We start from the raw sequence: 25,161 nt of genomic DNA, 5'->3' as shown, positions 1-25,161 counted from the left end.
CGGGCGAACACTTGCCTTGCATACCCCGCCCCGTCGGGAGGCGTGACTTACCTATTTTGCATACCACGCCCTGCCTGAGAGGCGTGGCTTTTGTGTGTTCAGTTTGCGATATAAATTGCCGCCCGTTCAAGGGGCGGATTCAGTGTGCTTTTGAGTTCTTTGGTTTTGAGCTAAATAAATAGCTCGGTGAAACTTCGTTCCTGTGTCGTCCATTTTGTCTGGCTTTATCGTGCAAGCACAGCTCCCACACTATGTTGTTTTTCCAATTTTCTTGTTTTTCAAACACGATGGAATAATATTTACCGATATATGAACAGTGATGTGGCTTTTGTTGAAATTATACGTACCAGGAGAGAGTAGATCGACTCCTGATGAACTCTTCCTATATAAACATGCGGCTCTGAAGTAACACGGCAGCATGTGCAAAGCGACTGAGAAGCAGGTGCCGCGGGTGCTTCCGTGTTAGATTCGGCGCACACTCTTCACACATAAACGTGCGACTGAGAAAGACATGTAGCGGCCGCTTCCGTTTTGCAGAATTCAATCTTTTTTCAAAATGGGCGCCATGTACTGTTTAGATTTTGATGATTTGCGGGTGATATGATTCAACGGATGTTTATATGAATCGTTTAAAATAAAAAAAGCCATCAATTTCTGATATTTGGCCTTTTCATTTGGGCTGCCCAATTGAAGCCCCACCTGTAGGGTGGGTACCGCTGCTAGTAAAGATAATAGAAAGAAAGATTATAGAATGGAAAGCGGTTCCATTGTTACGTGAAAGGGGGAGGGAGATCAATAGCTAGACTGGTAAGTGTAGTATGGTCCGTGTGTTTCGAGTCGGTTAGATTGCCATGTAACGAGTTTATAGTAACGTAATGTAACATTTAAGTTTATAGTAACGTAACATGTAACGAGTTTAGCCACCTGTCAGATAGTCAGAGTAACCATTTTGTTGCACATGATGCTGAGGCAGCATATGTAATTTATAGACAGGTTAGACATTCATTTTGTGGACATATGTTTATTGGCGGCGCTAGTAGGTGTAACCTTCCCATGAGAGGCACACATGTCACATGTGCAAAACGTCATCACGATCTGTCTAATGTGTGTCAGCTATGGCAGTGTAATGTGTTGTGGAGCCGGAAGTGCATTTATTTTTATTGGCGCCGCTCAATGGGTGTGACAGCCAGAGGAGAACTCCACCCAGGAAGAGGAGAAAGAGAACAAGAGTGACCTCGATTGGAACAGGAAGAAGGGAGACCATGAAGAGTGTGTGTGTGTGTGTGTGTGTGTGTGTGTGTGTGTGTGTGTGTGGTGTGTGTGTGTGTGTGTGTGTGTGTAAGCGTGCACATGTGAGAGACGCACACAGAGACATCAGGAAGCTTCGTGTGAAAGGAGCACATGAGAGCAAGTGTTCACAGAGGAGTTTTGTGAGGGGACTTATTGTGGTTCTCTCTGGAGTTTTGGCATCACCCTGTGTATTGAAGGGCTTGGAGGAAGAAGACAGGGCAGAGCAGGAGGCCTCAATCTAAAAAGGACAAAGGGGTCCACAAGGCCTGTTAGAAGCTGATTCTCGCTGGCCCTCTTCATGACATTTCATCATGCTCTGTTTGGATTTTGGCATCTTGCGAGCTACTGGTCACTGGCTCTTGTCTCACACCTGGTTTCTGAAGCAGGCTGCTTTGAGTTCTGCGTCCACCCTGCACATCAGAGAAAAGGGAACTCTCAGCATTATTGTCTTGTTGTACGAGTGTGATCCGTGACGCCTCGTGGGTTAAGCATTGCTTTATTTCCAAGCATTGTACATGTTTGAACATTTCCATTTACCTTTGTGTCCATTTGACACGCTTGGTTCGTTCCGTTTTTGTTTATAGCATCTTGTTTACCCTCCTTCCCGTAGTTTATTTACAAAATAAATGCTTTAAAATGTAAGAAAACGTGTTTGAGCCATCTGTCTGCTTTTTGTGTGTGTTTGCCGTCAATTTCGGCCCAATTGAACAATCCTTGGAGAACGGTAAAGTTGTAATTCATTGAACGCAGTGGAATAAAAGATAATTTGGTCCATCTCCCAAGACTGAAGGTCTCGGCATTGAGGTTTCTGTCTTAACAGGAACTACAGATGTGACAATCATACTAAAATATGCCATTTGTGTCTGTCCATCTGTCTGATGAATTTTTGATGCCAATACATTCCGTCCTTACTTATCCAATCTCAACCAAACTTGACAGGATGACCAAGGGTTACATAATGAAGGTTGTAGCGCATTCATTTGCCCTCCCCAAGGGCGTTTTCTCCCCCGAGTGGGTTTTCCCCACCATTGCCATCAATGGGTTGCGTGTTGAGGTGTATAGCCGTATTAAGTTAGCTTTATCGTGGCATTTTTCCAAAGAAGAACATTTATCGTGGCGTTTTTCCAAAGTCGCTTTTAATAACAAAATTAATGATAATCGCATATAATTATTAATGTTATTACAAAACAATATAAATACTAATAATGTCCCACTTCCCCAGACCCCAAGGCGTTTTTCCTGCAGTGATAAAGTGAAGGGTTCTGAATACTTTCTGAATGCACTGTAAATAGCTTATCGTTATAATGGCCTTTCCGTGGGAGCAATGGCTGCTACAGGAAGTAAAAATATTGTAAACCACAAACACGTATGCTTAGCTTTTTAAACAGTCGCTAATGCTCTTTATAACACTAAATGAAGACATTTGGAGGAATCCCAACATTCGTGAAGTAAGGTTTACTTTCAGAACTGATCGAAGATCTATGGTACTCGATATAACCCACAAATGTTGGGTTAATAACATGGCCCTTTCTGCCGCGACTGTGGCATTTTTCGCAGCGAACTTTTGAAACTCGCTCCTGCTGTTTCATACGAAACTGAAAAGGAGAAGCTCGGGTTGTGCTCTTTTACCAAGCAGCTAGCGAGCGCTTGCCAAGCCAGCCATTCCTTAACGGTTTTGAATGGAGTGCTTGCTCGAATGTTTAAACCACTTGGTGATCTCTCCAGAGGAAACTTGGTAAATGAACACACACAAAGTTCTGGAGATCCGACCAGAGATCGACTGTAATCAGGGGCGCCGTAAGGGGGGGGGGGGGGGGAGTTAGGATGATTCCAAGGGCCCTGCACTGACAGGGGCCCTAAAAAATTATTGGAACATTAGGTAAAAATTCTCAATATTAAATTATTAACCTATCACCTTTAATAGAATAATAGACCAATAAAACTAACAGTTCTTTTTCTTTTCTTGTTTTTGGCAAAAAGTAAACATCCAGAGAGCCTCTGTATTGCCCAATCCCCCCCCCCACCCCCGTCTATTTACATGAAATGGTTTGGTCCTGCCCCCAAACCAGACGCGAACGGCTTGCTGGCAGAGGCAGACCGTGAATTGAGCGTGAGAAGTGCCGGTTCAGGAGCGTCAGGTCTCAGCTAAAAAACAAATCTGGGTGTCAAAAAAGAAAAGAAAGACAGGAGAGAGAAACGATTTATATAAACGATTATATTATTTAAACTATTTATATAAACATCCGTTCAATCATATCACACGCAAATCATCAAAATCTAAACAGTATCTTTAGAATTTCAATAAAAGCCACATCACTGTGCTGGTGTGCAGCTGTGTCACGTCCTTGTTCACCAGATCTGTGTTCCTCGGACTGCCTCCGAGACTGGTGTGCAGCTGTGTCACGTCCTTGTTCACCAGATCTGTGTTCCTCGGACTGCCTCCGAGACTGGTGTGCAGCTGTGTCACGTCCTTGTTCACCAGATCTGTGTTCCTCGGACTGCCTCCAAGACTGGTGTGCAGCTGTGTCACGTCCTTGTTCACCAGATCTGTATTCCTCTGACTGCCTCCGAGACTGGTGTGCAGCTGTGTCACGTCCTTGTTCACCAGATCTGTGTTCCTCGGACTGCCTCCGAGACTGGTGTGCAGCTGTGTCACGTCCTTGTTCGCCAGATCTGTATTCCTCAGACTGCCTCCAAGACTGGTGTGCAGCTGTGGCACGTCCTTGTTCACCAGATCTGTGTTCCTCGGACTGCCTCCAAGACTGGTGTGCAGCTGTGTCACGTCCTTGTTCACCAGATCTGTATTCCTCGGACTGCCTCCGAGACTGGTGTGCAGCTGTGGCACGTCCTTGTTCACCAGATCTGTGTTCCTCAGACTGCCTCCAAGACTGGTGTGCAGCTGTGTCACGTCCTTGTTCACCAGATCTGTATCCTCGGACTGCCTCCGAGACTGGTGTGCAGCTGTGTCACGTCCTTGTTCAGCAGATCTGTATTCCTCGGACTGCCTCCGAGACTGGTGTGCAGCTGTGTCACGTCCTTGTTCACCAGATCTGTATTCCTCGGACTGCCTCCGAGACTGGTGTGCAGCTGTGGCACGTCCTTGTTCACCAGATCTGTGTTCCTCGGACTGCCTCCGAGACTGGTGTGCAGCTGTGGCACGTCCTTGTTCACCAGATCTGTATTCCTCGGACTGCCTCCAAGACTGGTGTGCAGCTGTGTCACGTCCTTGTTCACCAGATCTGTATTCCAAGGACTGCCTCCAAGACTGGTGTGCAGCGGTGTGGTGGCGGGTGGCCGGACCGGGGGTGGCCGCACCGCGGTGGGAGAGCCAGCCGTGGCGGCTGGCCGACGTCCATGTGGGCCGGCTTGAGGCGGTCCACCGAAATCCGGTCCGCCCGGCCGCCGATGCTGATGACGAAGGACTTGTTGTCCCATCGTAGGACCCGGAAGGGTCCGTCGTATGGTGGCCGGAGCGGCCCCCGGTGCGCGTCGTGGCGCACAAAGACGTACTCCGCCGTGCGGAGTGCTGGGGGGACGTAGGATTCGGGGTCGCCGTGGCGGGACGTGGGCACCGGGGCGAAACGTTGGGCGGCCTCCTGGAAGTCCATGCGCTGGCGCGCGGCGGATCAGGGGCTGGTGGCGTCGGGCACGAACTCGCCCGGGACGCGGAGGGCCTGGCCGTACACCAGCTCGGCGGTGGACGCCTGGAGGTCCTCCTTTGGAGCCGTGCGGAGGCCCAAAAGGACCCACGGGAACCGGTCGGCCCAGCCGTCGTCCTGGAGGCCGGCCATGAGTGCGGCCTTCATGGAGCGGTGGAACCGCTCGCACAACCCGTTGGCCTGGGGATGGTAGGCCGTGGTGCGGTGCAGGGTGACGCCCAACGTGCAGGCGACAGCGCCCCACAGTTCGGACATGAACTGTGGGCCGCGGTCCGACGAGATGTCCGCCGGTGCGCCGAAACGCGCGACCCAGGTGGCGATGAATGCCTGGGCCATGTCGGCGGTGGTGGTGGAGGTGAGGGGCACGGCCTCTGGCCACCTGGTGGTCCTGTCCACCATGGTAAGCAGGTGGGTGAACCCCTGCGATGGGGGCAGGGGACCCACAAGGTCCACGTGGACGTGGTCGAAACATCGCTCGGGCACGGTGAAAGGAGCCAGCGGAGCCTGGGTGTGACGGTGGACCTTGGCCCGCTGGCAGGGTGTGCAGGCGTTGGCCCAGTCGCGGACGTCCCGTCGCAACCCGTGCCAGATGAAACGTGTCGACACCAGCCTCTGGGACGCCTTCCGGCCCGGGTGTGAGAGGCTGTGGAGCGAAGCAAAAATGCGACGCCGCCAGGTGACCGGCACAACGGGGCGAGGTCGGCCTTGGGAGACGTCACAAAGCAGGACCGTGTCCGCGAAGGGGACATCAGCCAAGCGGAGGCCCGTATCCGCCACCCGGAGCGCCTGCACCGTGCCGTCGGTGGCCTGGTCCGTCGCCATCGGGGCGAAATTGACGCCGAGGTGGACGGCGTTGGCGCCGGCTCGAGAAAGGCAGTCGGCCACGGCGTTGTCCTTTCCGGCGATGTGCCGGATGTCCGTGGTGTATTCCGACACGGCGGAGAGGTGGCGCTGCTGGCGGGCCGACCACGGCTCCGTGACCTTGGCCATGGCGAAAATCAATGGCTTGTGGTCGACAAAGGCCGTGAACGGGTGGCCCTCTAGGAGGTGGCGAAAATGGCGGACGGCCAGGTACAGCCCGAGGAGCTCGCGGTCGAAAGTGCTGTACTTCAACTCGTTGGGCAGGAGTTGCCGGCTGAAGAACGCGAGCGGCTGCCAGGCCCCGTTTACCCATTGCTCATGAACCGCGCCCACGGCGTAGTCGGAGGCGTCCGTGGTGAGGGCGATGGGAGCATGGGGGTACTGGGTGGGCCAGCAGCGTGGCGTTGGCGAGGGCCCGTTTCGCGCCGGTGAAAGCAGCGTCCATGTCCGTGGACCAGACGACGTCGCGCTTCACCGGCTGGCCGTGGAGAGCGGTGTACAAGGGCCGCATGAGTTGCGCAGCTCGGGGCATGAAGCGGTGGTAAAAGTTCACCATCCCGAGGAACTCCTGCAGCGCCTTGACGGAGCGGGGGCACGGGAAAGCGGCGATGGCCTCGACTTTGGCCGGTAGCGGCACGGCGCCGTTCCGGGTGATGCAGTGGCCCAAAAAGTCGATCGTCGCCGCACCAAAGTGACATTTGGCCGGGTTGACGATCAAGCCGTGCTCGCTGAGGCGGCCGAACAGCGTCCGGAGGTGGAGGAGGTGCTCGGCTCTGGACGTGCTGGCGACGAGGATGTCGTCCAGGCAGGTAAAGAGGAACGGCAAGTCGCGCAGCATGCCGTCCATCAGGCGCTGGAACGCCTGTGCCGCGTTTTTGAGGCCGAAGGGCATCCGGAGGAATTCGAAGAGGCCGAAAGGTGTAATAACGGCCGTCTTCGGGATGTCGGCCGGGCGGACAGGCACCTGGTGGTACCCCCGAATCAGGTCCACTTTTGAAAAAATGGTCCGCCCCGCCAACCGGGCGGAAAAATCCTGGTTGTGCGGGACGGGGTACCTGTCTGGGGTAGTGGCGTCGTTGAGGCGGAGGTAGTCGCCGCATGGCCGCCATCCGCCCCCCGGCTTCGGGACGATGTGCAGCGGCGAGGCCCAGGCGCTGTCGGAGCGCCGCACGATGCCGAGGCGCTCTAGCGCGGCGAACTCGGCCTTGGCGACGGCGAGTTTGGCTGGGTCGAGACGGCGAGCTCGGGCATACACCGGCGGGCCCGTAGTGGGAATGTGATGCTCGATGCCGTGACGCACCGCGACGGCCGAAAACGTCGGTCGCGTGAGGGCCGGGAACTCCGCGAGGAGACGCGCGAAGTCGTCTGCCAACGGGAGGACGCAGGAAAGCTCGGTGGGCGCGGAATGGCTCAAAGCGCACGCCAGCGAGCTGAAAGTTTCGGCCTGGGCGCAAAGGAAATCGGCCCCGAGCAAAGCCATGGGGACGTCCGCCGTCACGAACTCCCAGCGAAAGAGCTGGCTGCCGAAGTGGAGGGCGACGGTGCGTGGGCCGAAGGTGCGGATGGCGGAGCCGTTGGCTGTGATTAAGGAGGGGCCGCAAATGGCGGCCCGCCTGTCCTCCGCCGAAGCGGGAATGACGCTCAGCTGAGCGCCGGTGTCGCAGAGAAAACGCCGCCCCGACGCTTGGTCCGCGATGAATAGCAGGTTTCCGGAACGGCCGGCGCTCATGGCTGGTAGTGAGCGCCGGCCCGACTGTTTCCCGACTTGCCGAACGTGCACGGGGGTCGACATGATCGGGCCTGCCGCCCGAACCTGGCGTGGAAATAACACCAGGCCGGGTCTGGCGAGGGCTCCGGTCGACGCGTCGGGACCGGGCGACGCGGCGTCGCCGCTGCCAGTCACGCCGGCCCGGCGGCCTCCGGGAAGGAAGCTGCGTCGCGGGCGGGTGGGCGGGAAACTGCGCCGCGGGCGCCGACTGGGTGGCGGGCGGGCTCCCGGCAGCCACCCCGACGAGCTGGCTCGCCGCTCCGACGAGCCGGCTTGCCGAATCGATCTTGTTGGCCTCCCTGGCGAGGTCGCGGGGGTTCGTGATGGTCGTGCTTGCCAGGGCGACCCGGAGCTGGGCCGGGAGCTGGCCGAGAAAAAGCTCTTGTAAAAGGAAATCCGAGGGGTGCTCGCCGAGCAACGCGAGCATGTAGTCCATACGTTCGGACGGGCGCGTATCGCCGAGCTCAGGAAAGTCGAGCAGGCGTCGTGCGCGTTCAGCCGGGGAGAGGGCGAAAGCACCCAGAAGAAGTGCCTTGATGGCGTCGTACTTGCCGTCAGTGGGCGGGCTCTGGAGGAGGCTCAGGCAGCGGGCGGCGGTCACGGAGCCGAGCGCGGCGACCACGTAATGGTATTTCGTGGTGTCCTCGGTAATGCCATGCAGGGCGAACTGGGAGTCCGCCTGAGCGAACCAGACGGTGGCATGTGCTTCCCAGAAAGTGGGCAGTTTGAGGGACCCTGCCGTGTCCATCGCGTGTCGTAAACTCGGGGTCACCAGTGAAGGAGCAGCGCTCCTGCTTGAGACGGACGAAGTGACGGACAAGACACAAACTCGTCCGAGAAGATGTTTATTGTATAATCATCTCGGGAACTCTGAAAGCCCGTTTCTCTGGTTCGCATAATATCCAAACCAAAAAGCATACATCAGAACCAAAGCCCCGCCTCTCAGGCGAGGCACGCTTTGGTGGTCATGTGACCGACAGGTGCAAAGGATTATAACCTCGGCGCCGCGGTTTGGCCGCCGGTTACGTCACCGGCTTGGGCCAGGAGATTCTGTTGCTGGTCTCGAGCTTTGGGGGACCCATGGGTCGCTACATGACGATGTTGTGACGATGTTTGTGTTCACGGTAGTGTTTGATGTGACGGTGTGAACGTAATTTCGTAATGTTTTTCGTTTTTATTTTCGTAATCGTTTAATGTACGTTTAATGTTTAATGAACGTTTAATGAGCGTAAGAATAATGTTTAATGATCATTAAATGAATGAATGTAATTAATAATGCCATGGCGTCGCGTTGGCAGCAGTGACAATATAAAAATGTTTACCAAGAACTTCAAAGAGAGAAAAGGAACTTTTATCAGCAATGTCGTGTATCCTGAAGTTCTAAGCTGAAGAAGAGGTACCGTACAAAATCATTCAATTTTTTTCTTAAAGAAAAGCGTACAGTTGATATCACTAATCACGACTTGAAACACGATGGAATTGTGGCGGTTACCTTATGTGCAGGTAACCGCATGTGGCGGTTACCTTATGTGATTACCTTATTTGGGCATAATACACGTGCACGGGCCTGTTGGACTTGTGGTTGTGCGGACGTGACGCACGTGCGGTTGCCGGAGCCACGCCCTCCGAAGAGGGCTTTTGGCTTTATATAAGCGTGCCGACTTCCGTTCGAGTTTGGTGTGCTGGATCTTGCTGTTACAATAAACCATCTTCGAACCCTACGAATGGCCTCGTTCTCTCGCCTTCCGCGACTCCTAAACTGGTGACCTCCGACTGCCCCCGAATGGATTCGGGGGCTGCGAACGAACACGGCAAGCGCGTCCGAGCCAGGGAAGCCACCTAAACTGGTGACGCCGGCTTCTCCCGCACGGCTTCGGGCGCAGTTTCGAACGCGGTTTCGAAATTCCGGAGTTTCGGAAACGACGACGGCCATGACTATGAGGTTCGCGCACCGCGCTCGGCTCCTCCTCTACGACCAGAGGGGCGAGCCTGCTCCAAGACCCTCCGAAGGCACGGCTGCTTCGTCACCTTCGCGCGCACTGACGTTGGCGGAATGGCTGCTTCGTCACCTTCGCGTGCACTGACGTTAGCGGCACGGCCGCCTCGTCACCCTCGCGCAACTACAACTACAACCGCAACTACTTCTCCGACCCTGCATCCTCGGGAGGCCTGCGAGGAACCTCGGCAGCCTCCCCCGAGGCCTTGACCAGCCCCTCGGTTGGCGCACCCGCTTTTCGCGTGCACCGCTCGAGCCTTCTCGGCACTGCACCCGCGACCTGCAACCTCGGGAGGCCCGCGAGGAACCTCGGCAGCCTCCCCCGAGGACTTGCCCAGCCCCTCGGTCGCCTCGGCCTACGCATAGGCCCGTGGAGTGCATTCTGGGGGGACGTATGTGGCGGTTACCTTATGTGCAGGTAACCGCATGTGGCGGTTACCTTATGTGATTACCTTATTTGGGCATAATACACGTGCATGGGCCTGTTGGACTTGTGGTTGTGCGGACGTGACGCACGCGCGGTTGCCAGAGCCACGCCCTCCGAAGAGGGCTTTTGGCTTTATATAAGCGTGCCGACTTCCGTTCGAGTTTAGTGTGCTGGATCTTGCTGTTACAATAAACCATCTTCGAACCCTACGAATGGCCTCATTCTCTCGCCTTCCGCGACTCCTAAAGAATAATATTTACCGATATGAAGAGTGATGTGGCTTTTATTGAAATTCTAAAAATCCTGTTTAGATTTGGATGATTTGCGTGTGATATTTAACGGATGTTTATATAATCGCACCTCCCAATTGGAGCCCCGCCCCTAGGGCGGGTACCGTTGCTCGTCATATATAATGGCGATACAACAATTTTTACCGCTTTGCTTTGAAGAACGGGAATGAAGGGGGAGGAGCGTGTTAATATGTCTGGTTGAAAGCTTTGGGCGGTGAGAGGGCTTTAAGCCAGATTTTAGTCTTACAGCCGCCATATTGGTGCTCACCGTCACTGCGATGCGAAGCGAAAGACGCCTCAGAGCTGTCACATTCACAATCGCTATGTCATATGTACTCCCGATACGTGTTTCCTTCATTGTAAAAACTACCAAGCCAACAGTTAAAAGGATTTTGAGCCGATAGGCCTAGTAAGTTTAGATAGGTCTACTGACTACTGATCTAGTATTGATAACAATGTCACGAACTGACTTACGATGCTAAATTGGACACTATTGTGTAAATTGGTACAACTGAATAGTGGACACTATTGTGAGCAGCATTGAGCAGCGGTATGACAGATCAGCAACATCAACATTGTATGCTGATCTCTCACCTCTTCACCCAAGGAACTTTGATCAAGTGCCATCGGGAGCTATGGAAGAGCTGCATAAACATTTGCTGAGATTTGATGATGGTGTCACTGCGGAACAACTACGAAAAGAACTGCGAAGCCTTGGAGAACAATGGTCAACACTGAAACAATCAGTCGCAGATGCTTATACAGTGCAGGAGGACAGTGAGTCTGAACAGGACAGGAAGACTCTGCCAAGTACATGTAAGTCATGTAAAGCCTGTCCTCTCTGCTGCTACAAGGTGCTCCTCAAATTGAACCTCTTCACTGATGCCGACAAGAGCATTGGGCTTGCCTACAAGCTGCTGCTAACGCTGCCTGTGTCACAAGTGGCATGTGAACGGTCTTTCTCTGCTTTGAAGAGAATCAAAAGCCGTCTGCGAAGTACAATGACACGAGAACATCTTGAGGCGTTCATGTTGATGTCTGTGGAAAAAGGGATCCTGGCCAAACTTGAAACTAAGGATATCATTGATGGTGTGGCTGCAAGAAGCAGCGAACTGCGCAAGCACCCACTCTCTTCGACTTGACATGTGCTTGTGTTACTGAAAATAAATTTAATTTTGAGTTTTTGCTTTCAAGCATTTTGTTTATTTTCTCAGATAAGCAACATATTAATGAATAATGGGCCGACCTAGGTGAAGGATGCCCGGGCAGGTTTTAAGACCCAGTCCGCTACTGCTTGTGTGGGTATCAGTCTTGCATCAAATAGTGAATTCCATACTGTATGCAGAAATATAAGCATGTTTCAACCTCCTGGCAAAAATGTCGGGGAAAAAATGTGCGCGCGTGCTTCATCGGGGCCCATTGTGATATCTTTTCATGGGGCCCAAAATCCCTGGCGGTGCCCCTGGCTGTAATATATGTACCCCAAAGAGGAATGACCCTTCCTGCCCCTCCCGTAGTGAGCGGGTGTACTAGTATTTTAAAACAAACATTACTTGTGCTGATCATGTGACGAGCAATTGGCCGTGAATGATCGTCATGCTCATTGTAATCCATTACAATTACAGCTTTTATGGATTATTGCAACCGAAAGAAAAGTCCACACAGAGACCACGATACACTCGTGCTGGATGGAGGTCTTCTTTGTCCGTATGCAGCACAAAATTGCAGGGTAACATCATTGCCTGAGCTGTACCGCTGATGCAATTCCCTCTGAAGGTCATGCCAGGAATTGGGAATTTTTTCACGGTGCCGACTACTCTTCACAAAGGACGTAGTGGGATCTTTAATGTCCACCAACTAATGCCGACAGATGGGACACCCGTTTAACGTCCATCTGAGGGACGGGCACACATGTTGATGAATCGCCCTGTCTGTGAAACACCAGGGTTTCAGTTTATAGCTCGGTCGGGATACAAACACAGGCTAGAGAGCTCAGAGGTGAGTCCGCGTTCTCTCTAGGTCTAGGCCATCCTATAAAAGGAGTGGGGAATACCAAACACAGACCAGTGGGACAAGATAATCTACAGAGCACATCTTCTGAAGATCAGGCAGCTAATTCATAATTCATGTGATATCCAATTGATCAAAGATGTTAAACTTACCTTTAGATCACCATCTCCTCCACTGTGCATGTTTTGACATTTCAAATTGTAGTTTCCCTCCCGTGCAGAAACGCAGAGCTGTGAACAAAAGTAACAGTTACCAGTTACCTCCCTGCTATAAACTCCGCCAATCAAAAGCACCACAATCTGACCGAGGGCTGCAATTGGAATGGTTGTTAAAGGTCAAAATAAATAAATAAATAAATAACGGTCTGTCGTTGGGAATGAGTACAGAAATGGTGATAATATGGGAGGCGGTTTCATGTTAGACAATGTTTGACTGTTTAAATAAGTTTAAACTGATTATTTAAGTTTAAATTTACTTAAATGGTTTAATGACCTTCCCAGTCTTCCTCATAAATAAATGACCTCTCCGCTCTGTAAAGCGCTCTCTTCCTTTTTGCAGACGAATCTACATTGTGTCATACAGTACCTCTTCCATCTGATAGACAGCAGCTGTCTTTGTCTCTCTGCTGATCTGGAATTGATTAGACTCTGGTGTGTGTGTTAAATAGAACATGTCATTTTAACCCAGAACATTTCATAGTCTAACCCTATCGTGCCTGGTGGATTTATCGAACAAGCCCACATATTTATTTCCTTGGTTATTCACTGGAAGAGGTTCAGTCTGTTGGGCCTAAGTTGAACTTCTGATTTTTCCTGGGACACCACAGAGCGAAGCTGGCATCTAAAGCATCTAAAGCTGCAAACGAGCATCCTCTGTTGATCCAAATCAGAGCTACTCGTAGTCTACAACGCATTTGTCCAAATATCGATGGAGCACTGCTCTCCTCTATGGGTTGGCACCCCAGCATCACATCTGTCTCTTTTGGATTCTGTGGAATCTGAGGTTCTCAAAATTATAGCAGTCTCCCATGATGAGGCCAAAGCACATGGTGTGTTGCTATCACATTACAGGTAGGTCGGTGGTCTGTGTGTTTTCTGCCTTTTATTCTCAAACATTTCTCCCTCTGCTCTCTGTCCTCCGACCCTCCCCAGCAACCCCAAGATGTACCCATTCTTCCAATAACCCCCTCTTAGTTAAACTTCCAAAATCCAAGCTGACTGCACAACTCAACTCCTCTATTCCTCACTTCCCTCGTCTATGGAGCCAACTTCTGGAGGCGCTTATATCTCACTCTTCCCTCTTGAAATCCAAACAAGCAGTGCACCACCATGTCTTATCATCTCAAATTCTGACCCATGATATTTATTACCTCCATTAACCTTTTTAAACTCAACCATTTCACTTGCTATTCTGATCTTTCGAGTCCGGACGGACAGATAGGTTATGTTGGAATTTGAGTTATATAATGTAGTTTTGGATTGGGTAGGTGAGGGAAGTACAGTGCATGCAGTATATTTGGACTTTCAGAAGGTATATTTCATAAGGTTCCATATAGGAGGCTATATTAACTAAGGTGAGGACTTTTGGGATGGCTGGTAAAGTAACTAAACTGGTTTAGTGATATGACGCAGAGTGGGAGGGTGTCTGCCTGGAAGGTTTTAAGTAGTGGGTGACCTCAAGGATCAGTACTAGAACCATTGTTTCATAATTTACATCATTGATGTGGATAGTGGGGTACCTTCCAAATTTTCAGATGACACAGGAGATTCCAATAATTTTGAGCTCTTTAGATTCCACAGACTTCAGGAGAGACATGTAATTCCAGGTTGGAAACCTATCGTGGAGAGCAGTACTCCATTGAGCTATGGACGAATGCATTGTAGACCAAGTAGCTCTGATTTGGATTGATGGAGGATGCTAGTCTGCGGATGTCTTTAGATGCCAGCTTTGCTCTTTGGTGCCCCAGGAAAGATCAGAAGTTCAATTGAGGCCGAGAAGTTCCGGACACTGAACCTCTTCCAGTGAATGACCAAGGAAATAGATAGGTGAACCCGTTTGATGATCCTTTGCCTAAAGATTCTCCTAAACCTCCTGGCCAGGTCTGATGTTTGGGTGAAGGTGGAAGGAATTTGGGATTTAGCTCGGGTGTTCGATCTTCTTGAAGCACACCATGTGGTCTTCATCGTCTGCCAACTTATACTAGCAGACATGGGGCCCAGTTTAGCGTCCATCCAAGGGACAGTGCCCACACGGATGTATCGCCCTGCCTGTTAATCTCCAGGTTGACAGTTTATACCTGGGCTGAGATTAAACCCAGTATGGACAGTTCAGAGGTGACCACACATCCATTAAACCCAGTATGGACATCTCTCACTCATGCTGCCGAAGCAGCTTCCTGAGCAAGGGTTATACTGGGTGGTTTGCCATTGCCTTCCCAGCAGTGGTGAGGACAGGAATTCAGAATTTGGCCATGGTGCTGGCGATGGCTCGCCTACTCTTCTAGATGCCAGCAGACGGGATGCCCGTTTAACATACATCTGGGGGCAGCACACACTGATGAACCGCCATGCATGTGAGACACCAGGATGACATTTTATATCTTATAGGTCGAGATTCAAACTCAGGCTAGACAACTTAGAAGTAATGAGTGTGTGTATCTGTAGGCCATCGTGCCAGACTGATAAGAATAACAAAATAGGGACTACATAGTGCAAGGGGCAGCCTTGGATCATATGACACAGGGGAAGGATCTGGGGGTGGTAATGTATATGGGGGGTTGGGAGGGGGTGGGGGGGGGGGGGGTTATGGGTACCTTCTAAAGGTAAGCGCGAGTGGGGTAAGGGTGCGTATCGTGAAAAACCAGTATACTCGTGAGTATACTGAAATGTAATTTAATACAACTAGTGGGGTCACCCGTGGGAATCCCACGGGCATGGAGGTGTATCGTTGTGATCAGTGCAGCCGTTTTTGCGGTACCCGGGACAATAACATTAGGCGGGAGTCCAAACCTGAAAATGCTGAAGACCAAAGCTGAAATTGGAAAAACAATATAGCCTATTTTACTCCAGGGGGTCCCAGGATCACCCACCCAAAATATAGTTGCGATCGGTTCAGCCGTTTTTGCGGTACCTGGGAACGCACGCACGGACAGACAGATAGACAGCCAAGACAGACAGACGGACGGACATTTGGTGAATTATAGTAAGATGGTCATGACTCTGTGCCAGGTACTCCACCTTAAATAACATGTACAATGACAGACACGTGACGCTCAGATTGTACGCCATCATTGCTCCCCGCAGGTTGTAGGCACCACGAGTCCGCATCACACGTGGCCCCAAGTACACAGTGAGAAGGTACACGATGGTGAGAGAGAGGGTTGGTAAGTACGAGTTCATGAGAAACCATCCCTGCACACGAGCATCTGAGGCAAAGGGAGAAAAAAAAAAAAAGCATATTCACCTATTTATCTCAATTGAAGTTGCACAAACCCTAGCTGTGCTGGAGATAGCGTAAAACAACAATCCATGTGCAATGTGAGGCACCACAATTGGTTGACCTGTAGTGTGAGGATATGCTGCTGCGGCCTTCTCAATTCTACTCTATTTATGTTTGCTGAACTCACTTAAGTTTTGCATTTTCCTCAGAGTGCGTGCACACACACAAACACACACACACACACACACACACACACACAAACACACACACACACAAACACACACACACACACACACACACACACACACACACACAAACACACACACACACACACACACACACACATCCATTTGTCCACCATGAACTCTTGGTACAATCGACGGAGCTTCTCCGTAACCATTAACGTGCTGTCCAGGGTTGTGTAATAAAATGCCCACTTGCTGCAGAAATATAATGCTGGGCAGTTGCCAAATCAAACACAAGGACTGACACTTTGCCTCACCTCTTGGTCCCAGCCATCGGTCAAAGTACAAGTTGATCGTTGCATCTGAAAATTCAAACAGCCTGCGATGACACGTGATACAAAGTACTTGTGATGCTCACAGATTCGCTTGTTACCTATATGTAGACATGTCTTCACACAATGTTAGCTTGTGTGTTACATTTGAATCACAAGTGCCTTTCAATCCATCCTCATGGGTAAATCGTAACGTGATAAGAATATTGCTATGATTGTGCAAACAGAATACAGTATAATTATATTTTCTAACTGGGATCTGTACTAAATAACTGTACATACTGTACATACACAATCAAACCTTCCTTCGGAAACACCTGTACAGAGTGACCACCTGTTCAGAATAGCCACTTACATTTCCCCCGCAGAGAAAACCTGGGTACAGAACCATCACCTGTCTAACGCAACCAGCGGCCACCCAATTGCTCACCTTCGCAAACTCAAACCTGTACACAACGGTCATTGATTCCATTTAAATCGGCAAATTCAGTCATCTTTCCAAGCATGAAACAGTTTTCACACAAAACACACTGACAGATTTCTTCTATGTCTGCAATCGATATCAGACCTGGTGGTGCAATGGTTATAGCATCCGCTCAGCTCCTGGGATGATACCAGACTGGGTGGTGTAAGTGTAATGGTTAGAGCGTCTGGGATGATACCAGACTGGGTGGTGTAATGGCTAGAGCGTCTGGGATGATACCAGACTGGGTGGTGTAATGGCTAGAGCGTCTGGGATGATACCAGACTGGGTGGTGTAATGGTTCGAGTGTCTGGGCTGATACCAGACTGGGTGGTGTAATGGTTAGAGCGTCTGGGATGATACCAGACTGGGTGGTGTAATGGTTAGAGCGTCTGGGATGATACTGGACTGGGTAGTGTAATGGCTAGAGCGTCTGGGATGATACCAGACTGGGTGGTGTAATGGTTCGAGTGTCTGGGATGATACCAGACTGGGTGGTGTAATGGTTAGAGCGTCTGGGATGATACCAGACTGGGTGGTGTAATGGTTAGAGCGTCTGGGATGATACCAGACTGGGTGGTGTAATGGTTCGAGTGTCTGGGCTGATACCAGACTGGGTGGTGTAATGGTTAGAGCGTCTGGGATGATACCAGACTGGGTGGTGTAATGGCTAGAGCGTCTGGGATGATACCAGACTGGGTGGTGTAATGGTTAGAGCGTCTGGGATGATACCAGACTGGGTGGTGTAATGGTTAGAGTGTCTGGGATGATACCGGACTGGGTGGTGTAATGGCTAGAGCGTCTGGGATGATACCAGACTGGGTGGTGTAATGGTTCGAGTGTCTGGGATAATACCAGACTGGGTGGTGTAATGGCTAGAGCGTCTGGGATGATACCAGACTGGGTGGTGTAATGCCTAGAGCGTCTGGGATGATACCAGACTGGGTGGTGTAATGGTTAGAGCGTCTGGGATGATACCAGACTGGGTGGTGTAATGGCTAGAGCGTCTGGGATGATACCAGACTGGGTGGTGTAATGGTTAGAGCATCTGGGATGATACCAGACTGGGTGGTGTAATGGTTAGAGCGTCTGGGATGATACCGGACTGGGTGGTGTAATGGCTAAAGCGTCTGGGATGATACCAGACTGGGTGGTGTAATGGTTCGAGTGTCTGGGATGATACCAGACTGGGTGGTGTAATGGCTAGAGCGTCTGGGATGATACCAGACTGGGTGGTGTAATGGCTAGAGCGTCTGGGATGATACCAGACTGGGTGGTGTAATGGTTAGAGCGTCTGGGATGATACCAGACTGGGTGGTGTAATGGTTAGAGCGTCTGGGATGATACCGGACTGGGTGGTGTAATGGTTAGAGCGTCTGGGATGATACCAGACTGGGTGGTGTAATGGTTCGAGCATCTGGGATGATACCAGACTGGGTGGTTGTCATGTATGCAGTGCAAATATTCACCGTTGTATCCCTACGCCAGACCTCGGTTGGCGCTGCTGTGAATCGGGCCTTGATCGGCAGAGTGAATAAACGCGTACGACAATTGATCGCAGTTTGTCGAGATACTTTACATGGCGACGAGGATAAACATCTAGACCATGACTTCTTTCGGCCATATCGATGAATTCGACCCTCATGAGGGGGATTTTGACACGTATTCTGAGCGGTTGTCTTTCTACTTCGAGGCGAACGGCATCGCGACCGAAGGCCGGATGAAGGCCGTCTTCCTGTCCGTTTGCGGAGGTGAGACGTTCACACTTGTTAAAAACCTGATTCGACCTCGGACAATCCAGGAGCTCACGTATGCAGAGCTCAAGGCCGCTTTGAAGGAACATTGCAACCCATCTCCTTCAGTCATCCTGTGTCGGTTTAATTTTTACATGTGCAGACAGCAGCAAGGTCAGTCGATCGCAGACTTCATTGCACACCTCAAAAAACTGTCACATCTGTGTGAGTTTGGGGACACGATCGATGACATGCTTCGTGATTTGCTGGTGGTTGGCATGTCCGATGACTGCACTCGTAGATGCCTGCTTGCTGAGAGAAGACTGACGTTCCAAAATGGCAGAGACACCGCCATTTCCATGGAAAGTGCTGAACGCAACGCTACAAGCATCGGTGCCACTCGCTCGTCTGGTACCAGCCCTGCTGTGAATCGGTTGGATCATGATCAGCCAAAACGTTGGAACAAGGCTCCTCGTCAGAAGCCAGTGCAGTCTCAAACCCACAACAACTGTTTTCGGTGCAACGGAAAGCACCCTCCGGAGACGTGTCGGTTCAAAGATGCCACCTGCCATTTCTGTTCGAAAACTGGCCATATTGCTCCAGCTTGCATCACTCGCAAATCGGGAAAAGGAAAAGCTGCTGACAAGATTCATCAGTTTATCGGTTCGGAGGAACCCGAGCTTGACCAGGTGAGCTCTGTTTCCGACAACTCAGAATCGTATGACCTGCTTCATATTGATTCTCACCATAGGCGGGACCCTCTTCTTGCCAATGTTGTCGTCAACAATCGACCATTGCAAATGGAGGTCGACGCTGGTGCGGCCGTCTCGCTCATCAGCCATGCTGTTTTCACAAACCTGTGGAGTGATGCTGACCGACCCCATCTGAAACCTACTACCTATGGACTCTCCACCGATACAGGTGAGAAGATTGTTCCCTGCGGTGCATGTGACGTCACGGTGGGCTACGATAACCGTGAGTTTCACCTACCCCTTATCGTCATTCCTGGAAAGGGCCCTTCCGTACTCGGCAGGAACTGGTTGAGCATAATTCGACTGAAGTGGGAAAGCATTCATCAACTCCGGGCAGCCAACGTTTCTCCTACCGCAGCATACACACTCAAAAATGTGCTGGATACGTGCCCGGATGTCTTCAAGGATGAGCTTGGAACCTTGAAAGGACATACGGCTAAACTCAGGGTTGACCGGGATGCCAATCCTATATTTTGCAGGGCTCGCCCAGTCCCTTTCGCCCTGCGTGAGCGGATTGACAAGGAACTGGATCATCTTGAAAATCTGGGGATCATCGAGCAAATCCAGTATGCCGAATGGGCGGCGCCCATCGTTCCGGTCATAAAATCGGACCAGTCCATCCGCATATGTGGAGATTATAAAATGACCGTGAACAGGTGTTCTTCATTGGATAAATATCCAATCCCGAGGATCGAAGACCTCTATGCTCGTCTCACGGGAGGCAAGACTTTTACGAAACTCGATCTCAAATCCGCCTATCTACAGCTCTGCTTGGACGAGAATTCGAAACAGTATCTTACCATCAACACGCATCGTGGGTTGTACAGGTACCACCGACTTAGTTTTGGAGTGAAATCTGCACCTGGAATTTATCAGCGTGTCATGGACAGTTTGTTTGCCACCGAACGCAACGTCGTTTGTTACCAGGATGATATTCTGGTTACTGGTCGTACGGACGCGGAACATCTCCAGAACCTGGAGAGAGTTCTGAAGAAGATTTCGGACTCCGGCCTACGTTTGCGTCGAGACAGGTGCAAGTTTATGGTGCCATCAGTCACGTACCTGGGTCATACGATTGATGCCGAGGGTCTACACCCGACAGATGAGAAAGTCCGAGCTATCAAGGATGCTCCTGCTCCACGAGATGTGACCGAATTGAAGTCATACCTCGCTTTGCTTCAGTTCGATGGTCGTTACATCCCGAATGTGACCGACGTTTTGGGCCCCCTTTATCGGCTTTTGAGGAAAGGAGTCTCCTGGAGCTGGGGGTTTACTGAACAATCAGCATTCCAGACCTCTAAGGATCTGCTCAAATCGTCCAATGTTCTCGTTCATTTTGATCCAGAGAAGGATCTTGTGCTGACATGCGATGCCTGTCGGTATGGAGTGGGGAGTGTATTATCACACGTGATGCCTGACGGTACGGAAAGACCGGTTGCATTTGCATCCAGAACGTTGTCCCCGGCAGAGAAAAACTATTCCCAACTTGACAAGGAAGGATTGGGAATCGTTTTCGGCATCGGCAAATTTCGCCAGTACCTTCTTGGACATCATTTCACGATTCGCACTGATCACAAGCCGCTGATCAGTCTGTTTGGTCCAACTAAGGCGACATCTGACACACTACCGCCCAGGATCATCCGCTGGTCCCTGTTTCTCGCTGCTTATGACTACACCATATGTTATAAGCCCGGTTCGTCTATCACAAAGGCAGATGCCATGAGTCGGTTACCCCTTCCAGAATCCGTTGATGATTCGCATACACCAGGATCCATTATCGCACTGATGGATCATCTGGAAGATTGTGCTGTCGATTCCGGCCAGATCCGCACTCATACTCGACGAGACCCCGTTCTGTCCAGAACTGTCCAGGCTGTAAAGCTTGGATGCCATTTGCTACCTGAGGGTGACCCAGATTTTGCGGCTTTTAAAGCACGTAAAAACGAACTCAGCGTGGAAAATGGTTGCCTACTCTGGGGATGTCGTGTCGTGATCCCGAAAAATCTGCGTTCCAGGGTCATGGATGAAATCCATGACTGTCACCCCGGGATTGTGAAGATGAAGTCACTCGCCAGAAACTATGTGTGGTGGCCGAATCTTGATGCTGATATCGAACATCATGTTCGACATTGTTACCCCTGCCAGAGCACCCGGAATACACCTGCGAAAGCGCCACTGCATCCCTGGGAATGGCCCAGCGAACCGTGGCATCGCCTACATCTCGATTATGCCGGGCCTATTAACGGCAGCATGATTCTAATAATTACGGAGGCGCACACAACATGGATTGATGCCTATGTGACGCGTGGTACTACGTCAGCCATTGTCATCGAAAGACTCAGACGCTGTTTCGCCACTCATGGTCTGCCCAGGATGATCGTGAGTGATAACTGTTCGTGTTTTTCCAGTACCGAGTTTGCCGAGTTCACACGTCGGAACGGCATCAAACATAAGTTTGTCAGCCCACATCACCAGGCTTCAAATGGCTTGGCCGAACGATCCGTGGGAATCATCAAATCCGGATTGCAGAAACTTCAGGAGGGAACCCTGGAAACAAAACTGTCTCGTCTCCTGTTCAAATACCGTATCACACCACAATCAACAACCGGTGCAGCTCCGTCTGAGTTATTGATGAAACGACACTTGAGATCGACACTTGACAATCTCAAACCAGACATATCATCAAATGTTTATCAGAGCCAGCTTAATCAAAAGTTGGTGCACGATAAGACGTCCAACAGTCGATGTATCAACATTGGAGATCCAGTGTTTGCCCGAAATTTTGGTGCAGGTGCGACGTGGCGACCGGGGGACATCATCGAGAAGCCAGGTCCACTGTCATGTGTGATTCGCCTGCAGGACGGCCGCGAAATTCGTCGACATCAGGACCACATAACCTACCGTCACTGTGAGTCGATGGAGCCTGCAGCATCATCACAGTCAGGACAACGGTTCGACCCGCCACTGCCGGAGATCGTCGTGGCCGCTCCAGCCGGCTCGGATGCCCCGAAAACCTCTGCAAACGCTACACCCTTCGTGGAGACCAAAGGAATCACCTCGGACTCTGTATCCACTGGTACACCGCGACCCAAAGGAATCACCTCGGACTCTGTATCCACTGGTACACCGCGACGCTCAATGCGTGAGAGAAAAGCACCCGACCGGTTGAATCTTTGAAGATGTTTTTTTTTCACGTTGACACATGTTCTATTTTCACGTATTTTCATTATTCTCATAACCGTTTGCACACATATTTTCACATGTTTTGGAAATGTTGCTTTTGAAATGTCAATTCTGGAAATCTAGCACGTATTGCTCGTGGTAATTTTGGACTTAAAGGGGAGGATGTCATGTATGCAGTGCAAATATTCACCGTTGTATCCCTACACCGGGACCGGGTTGTATCCCTACGCCAGACCTCGGATGGCGCTGCTGTGAATCGGGCCTTGATCGGCAGAGTGAATAAACGCGTACGACAATTGATCGCAGTTTGTCGAGATACTTTACAGTGGTGTAATGGTTAGAGTGTCTGGGATGATACCAGACTGGGTGGTGTAATGGTTAGAGCATCTGGGATGATACCAGACTGGGTGGTGTAATGGTTAGAGTGTCTGGGATGATACCAGACTGGGTGGTGTAATGGTTAGAGTGTCTGGGATGATACCAGACTGGGTGGTGTAATGGTTAGAGCGTCTGGGATGATACCAGACTGGGTGGTGTAATGGTTAGAGTGTCTGGGATGATACCAGACTGGGTGGTGTAATGGTTAGAGCATCTGGGATGATACCAGACTGGGTGGTGTAATGGTTAGAGTGTCTGGGATGATACCAGACTGGGTGGTGTAATGGTTAGAGTGTCTGGGATGATACCAGACTGGGTGGTGTAATGGTTAGAGCGTCTGGGATGATACCAGACTGGGTGGTGTAATGGTTAGAGTGTCTGGGATGATACCAGACTGGGTGGTGTAATGGTTAGAGTGTCTGGGATGATACCAGACTGGGTGGTGTAATGGTTAGAGTGTCTGGGATGATACCAGACTGGGTGGTGTAATGGTTAGAGTGTCTGGGATGATACCAGACTGGGTGGTGTAATGGTTAGAGTGTCTGGGATGATACCAGACTGGGTGGTGTAATGGTTAGAGTGTCTGGGATGATACCAGACTGGGTGGTGTGATGGTTGGAGTGTCCGCTCCGCGTCTGGAAGGTTGGCAGTTCAAAACCCGGCCAAGTTATTCCAAAGACTTTAAAACTGGTACGTGCTGCTCCTTTGATTGATTCTCAGCATTTAAAAGGATATAGCACCGACAGACAACGCTGGAAAGGCAATGGCAAAACCACACAGTTTAACCATTGGGAAGAGCAACAGCATTGTTGTGACGTCGCTGGTACCCTGAGTATCTCGGGACACTTCCCCAAAACTCAGTGGCTGTGTTTTTATAGTTTAATAGTCCTGTGTTGTGCTCATATGTCCATGTGTGTAACACGTATGAGTGGCAGCTCCATTACGACCCGTAATTCATAATAACAAATTGCGTTCCAGTGAACAGAACTTCCAAGTTCCATATTTCGGTGCATTTGCGTTTTGTTCATCAATTCTGTCCGCTCACTTCATCTGCACCGATTTGGATTGAGTTTTGAATCTTCAAATTCCACTCGGTTTTCAGTGATAACAAACTTCAGATTTGACAGAGTGAGATATTAATTAATCATTTGAGATGATTGGGTGGTGTAATTTAACCATTGAGAAAAGTGTCCAGATCCATTGGAAAAACCTTGGGAAAAGTGTTTAACCGTTGGGAAAAGTGTCCAGATCCATTGGAAAAACCTTGGGAAAAGTGTTTAACCGCTGGGAAAAGTGTCCAGATCCATTGGAAAAACCTTGGGAAAAGTGTTTAACCGCTGGGAAAAGTGTCCAGATCCATTGGAAAAACCTTGGGAAAAGTGTTTAACCGTCGGGAAAAGTGTCCAGATCCATTGGAAAAACCTTGGGAAAAGTGTTTAACCGTTGGGAAAAGTGTCCAGATCCATTGGAAAAACCTTGGGAAAAGTGTTTAACCATTGGGAAAAGTGTCCAGATCCATTGGAAAAACCTTGGGAAAAGTGTTTAACCGTTGGGAAAAGTGTCCAGATCCATTGGAAAAACCTTGGGAAAAGTGTTTAACCGTTGGGAAAAGTGTCCAGATCCATTGGAAAAACCTTGGGAAAAGTGTTTAACCGTTGGGAAAAGTGTCCAGATCCATTGGAAAAACCTTGGGAAAAGTGTTTAACCGTTGGGAAAAGTGTCCAGATCCATTGGAAAAACCTTGGGAAAAGTGTTTAACCATTGGGAAAAGCGTCCAGATCCATTGGAAAAACCTTGGGAAAAGTGTTTAACCATTGGGAAAAGTGTCCAGATCCATTGGAAAAACCATGGGAAAAGTGTATAACCGTTGGGAAAAGTGTCCAGATCCATTGGAAAAACCTTGGGAAAAGTGTTTAACCATTGGGAAAAGTGTCCAGATCTGGATTTTAACTGAAATCGAATTGATTCTTACTTGTCACACACACATCCTGTCCACAATGTTTTGTCCAAATCCATCCATAACTTTTGAGATATCCTGGTCACAGACAGACAGAGGTGAAAACATAAAACCTCTGTCCACCTTTGGTGGTAGAGGTAATAAAGGTTACCAAGGCGGGTTTGCTTACTGTATACCATTTGGGTACTTATGCTTTACTATGGTCGATGTACCGCAGACAGAGGGTGGAAAAGATGGCGGGCGCAAACCTGCAGAGAAAGATCACCTGTCGAAAAGGCCATTTGTTCCATCTCCCTTGAGGGGTCTTTCAATACAGTTTTGGTGTGTGTGTGTGTGTGTGTGTGTGTGTGTGTGTGTGTGTGTGTGTGTGTGTGTGTGTGATGTTAAAGAAAGAAGGTGCTTCCCACCAGAAAGTTAAAAAAAACAACCAGGTCTACTC

At 50.3% G+C, this 25,161-nt stretch overlaps 1 protein-coding gene across 4 annotated transcripts in view; it reads right to left on the bottom strand.

The window, feature by feature from the left end:
• Window positions 1–25,161, bottom strand: part of LOC137436572 (very long chain fatty acid elongase 2) — a 96,433-nt gene that overhangs the window by 33,375 nt on the left and 37,897 nt on the right. For 2 of the 4 annotated variants that reach the window (XM_068130481.2, XM_068130482.2), the window contains exons 2-4: window positions 16,242–16,303; window positions 15,538–15,725; window positions 12,454–12,531 (exon numbers count right to left, since the gene is read on the bottom strand). In XM_068130481.2, coding sequence (XP_067986582.2) covers window positions 12,454–12,531; window positions 15,538–15,725; window positions 16,242–16,303 — 328 coding nt within the window. The remainder of the gene's footprint in view (window positions 1–12,453; window positions 12,532–15,537; window positions 15,726–16,241; window positions 16,304–25,161) is intronic. The other 2 variants (XM_068130480.2, XM_068130478.2) reach the window with 1 other exon arrangement.

Source organism: Myxine glutinosa, chromosome 11 (assembly GCF_964187855.1).
Source record: "Myxine glutinosa chromosome 11, kmMyxGlut1.1, whole genome shotgun sequence".
NCBI classification, from domain to species: Eukaryota; Metazoa; Chordata; class Myxini; order Myxiniformes; family Myxinidae; genus Myxine; species Myxine glutinosa.
This window is presented reverse-complemented; position numbering and strand designations above follow the sequence as displayed.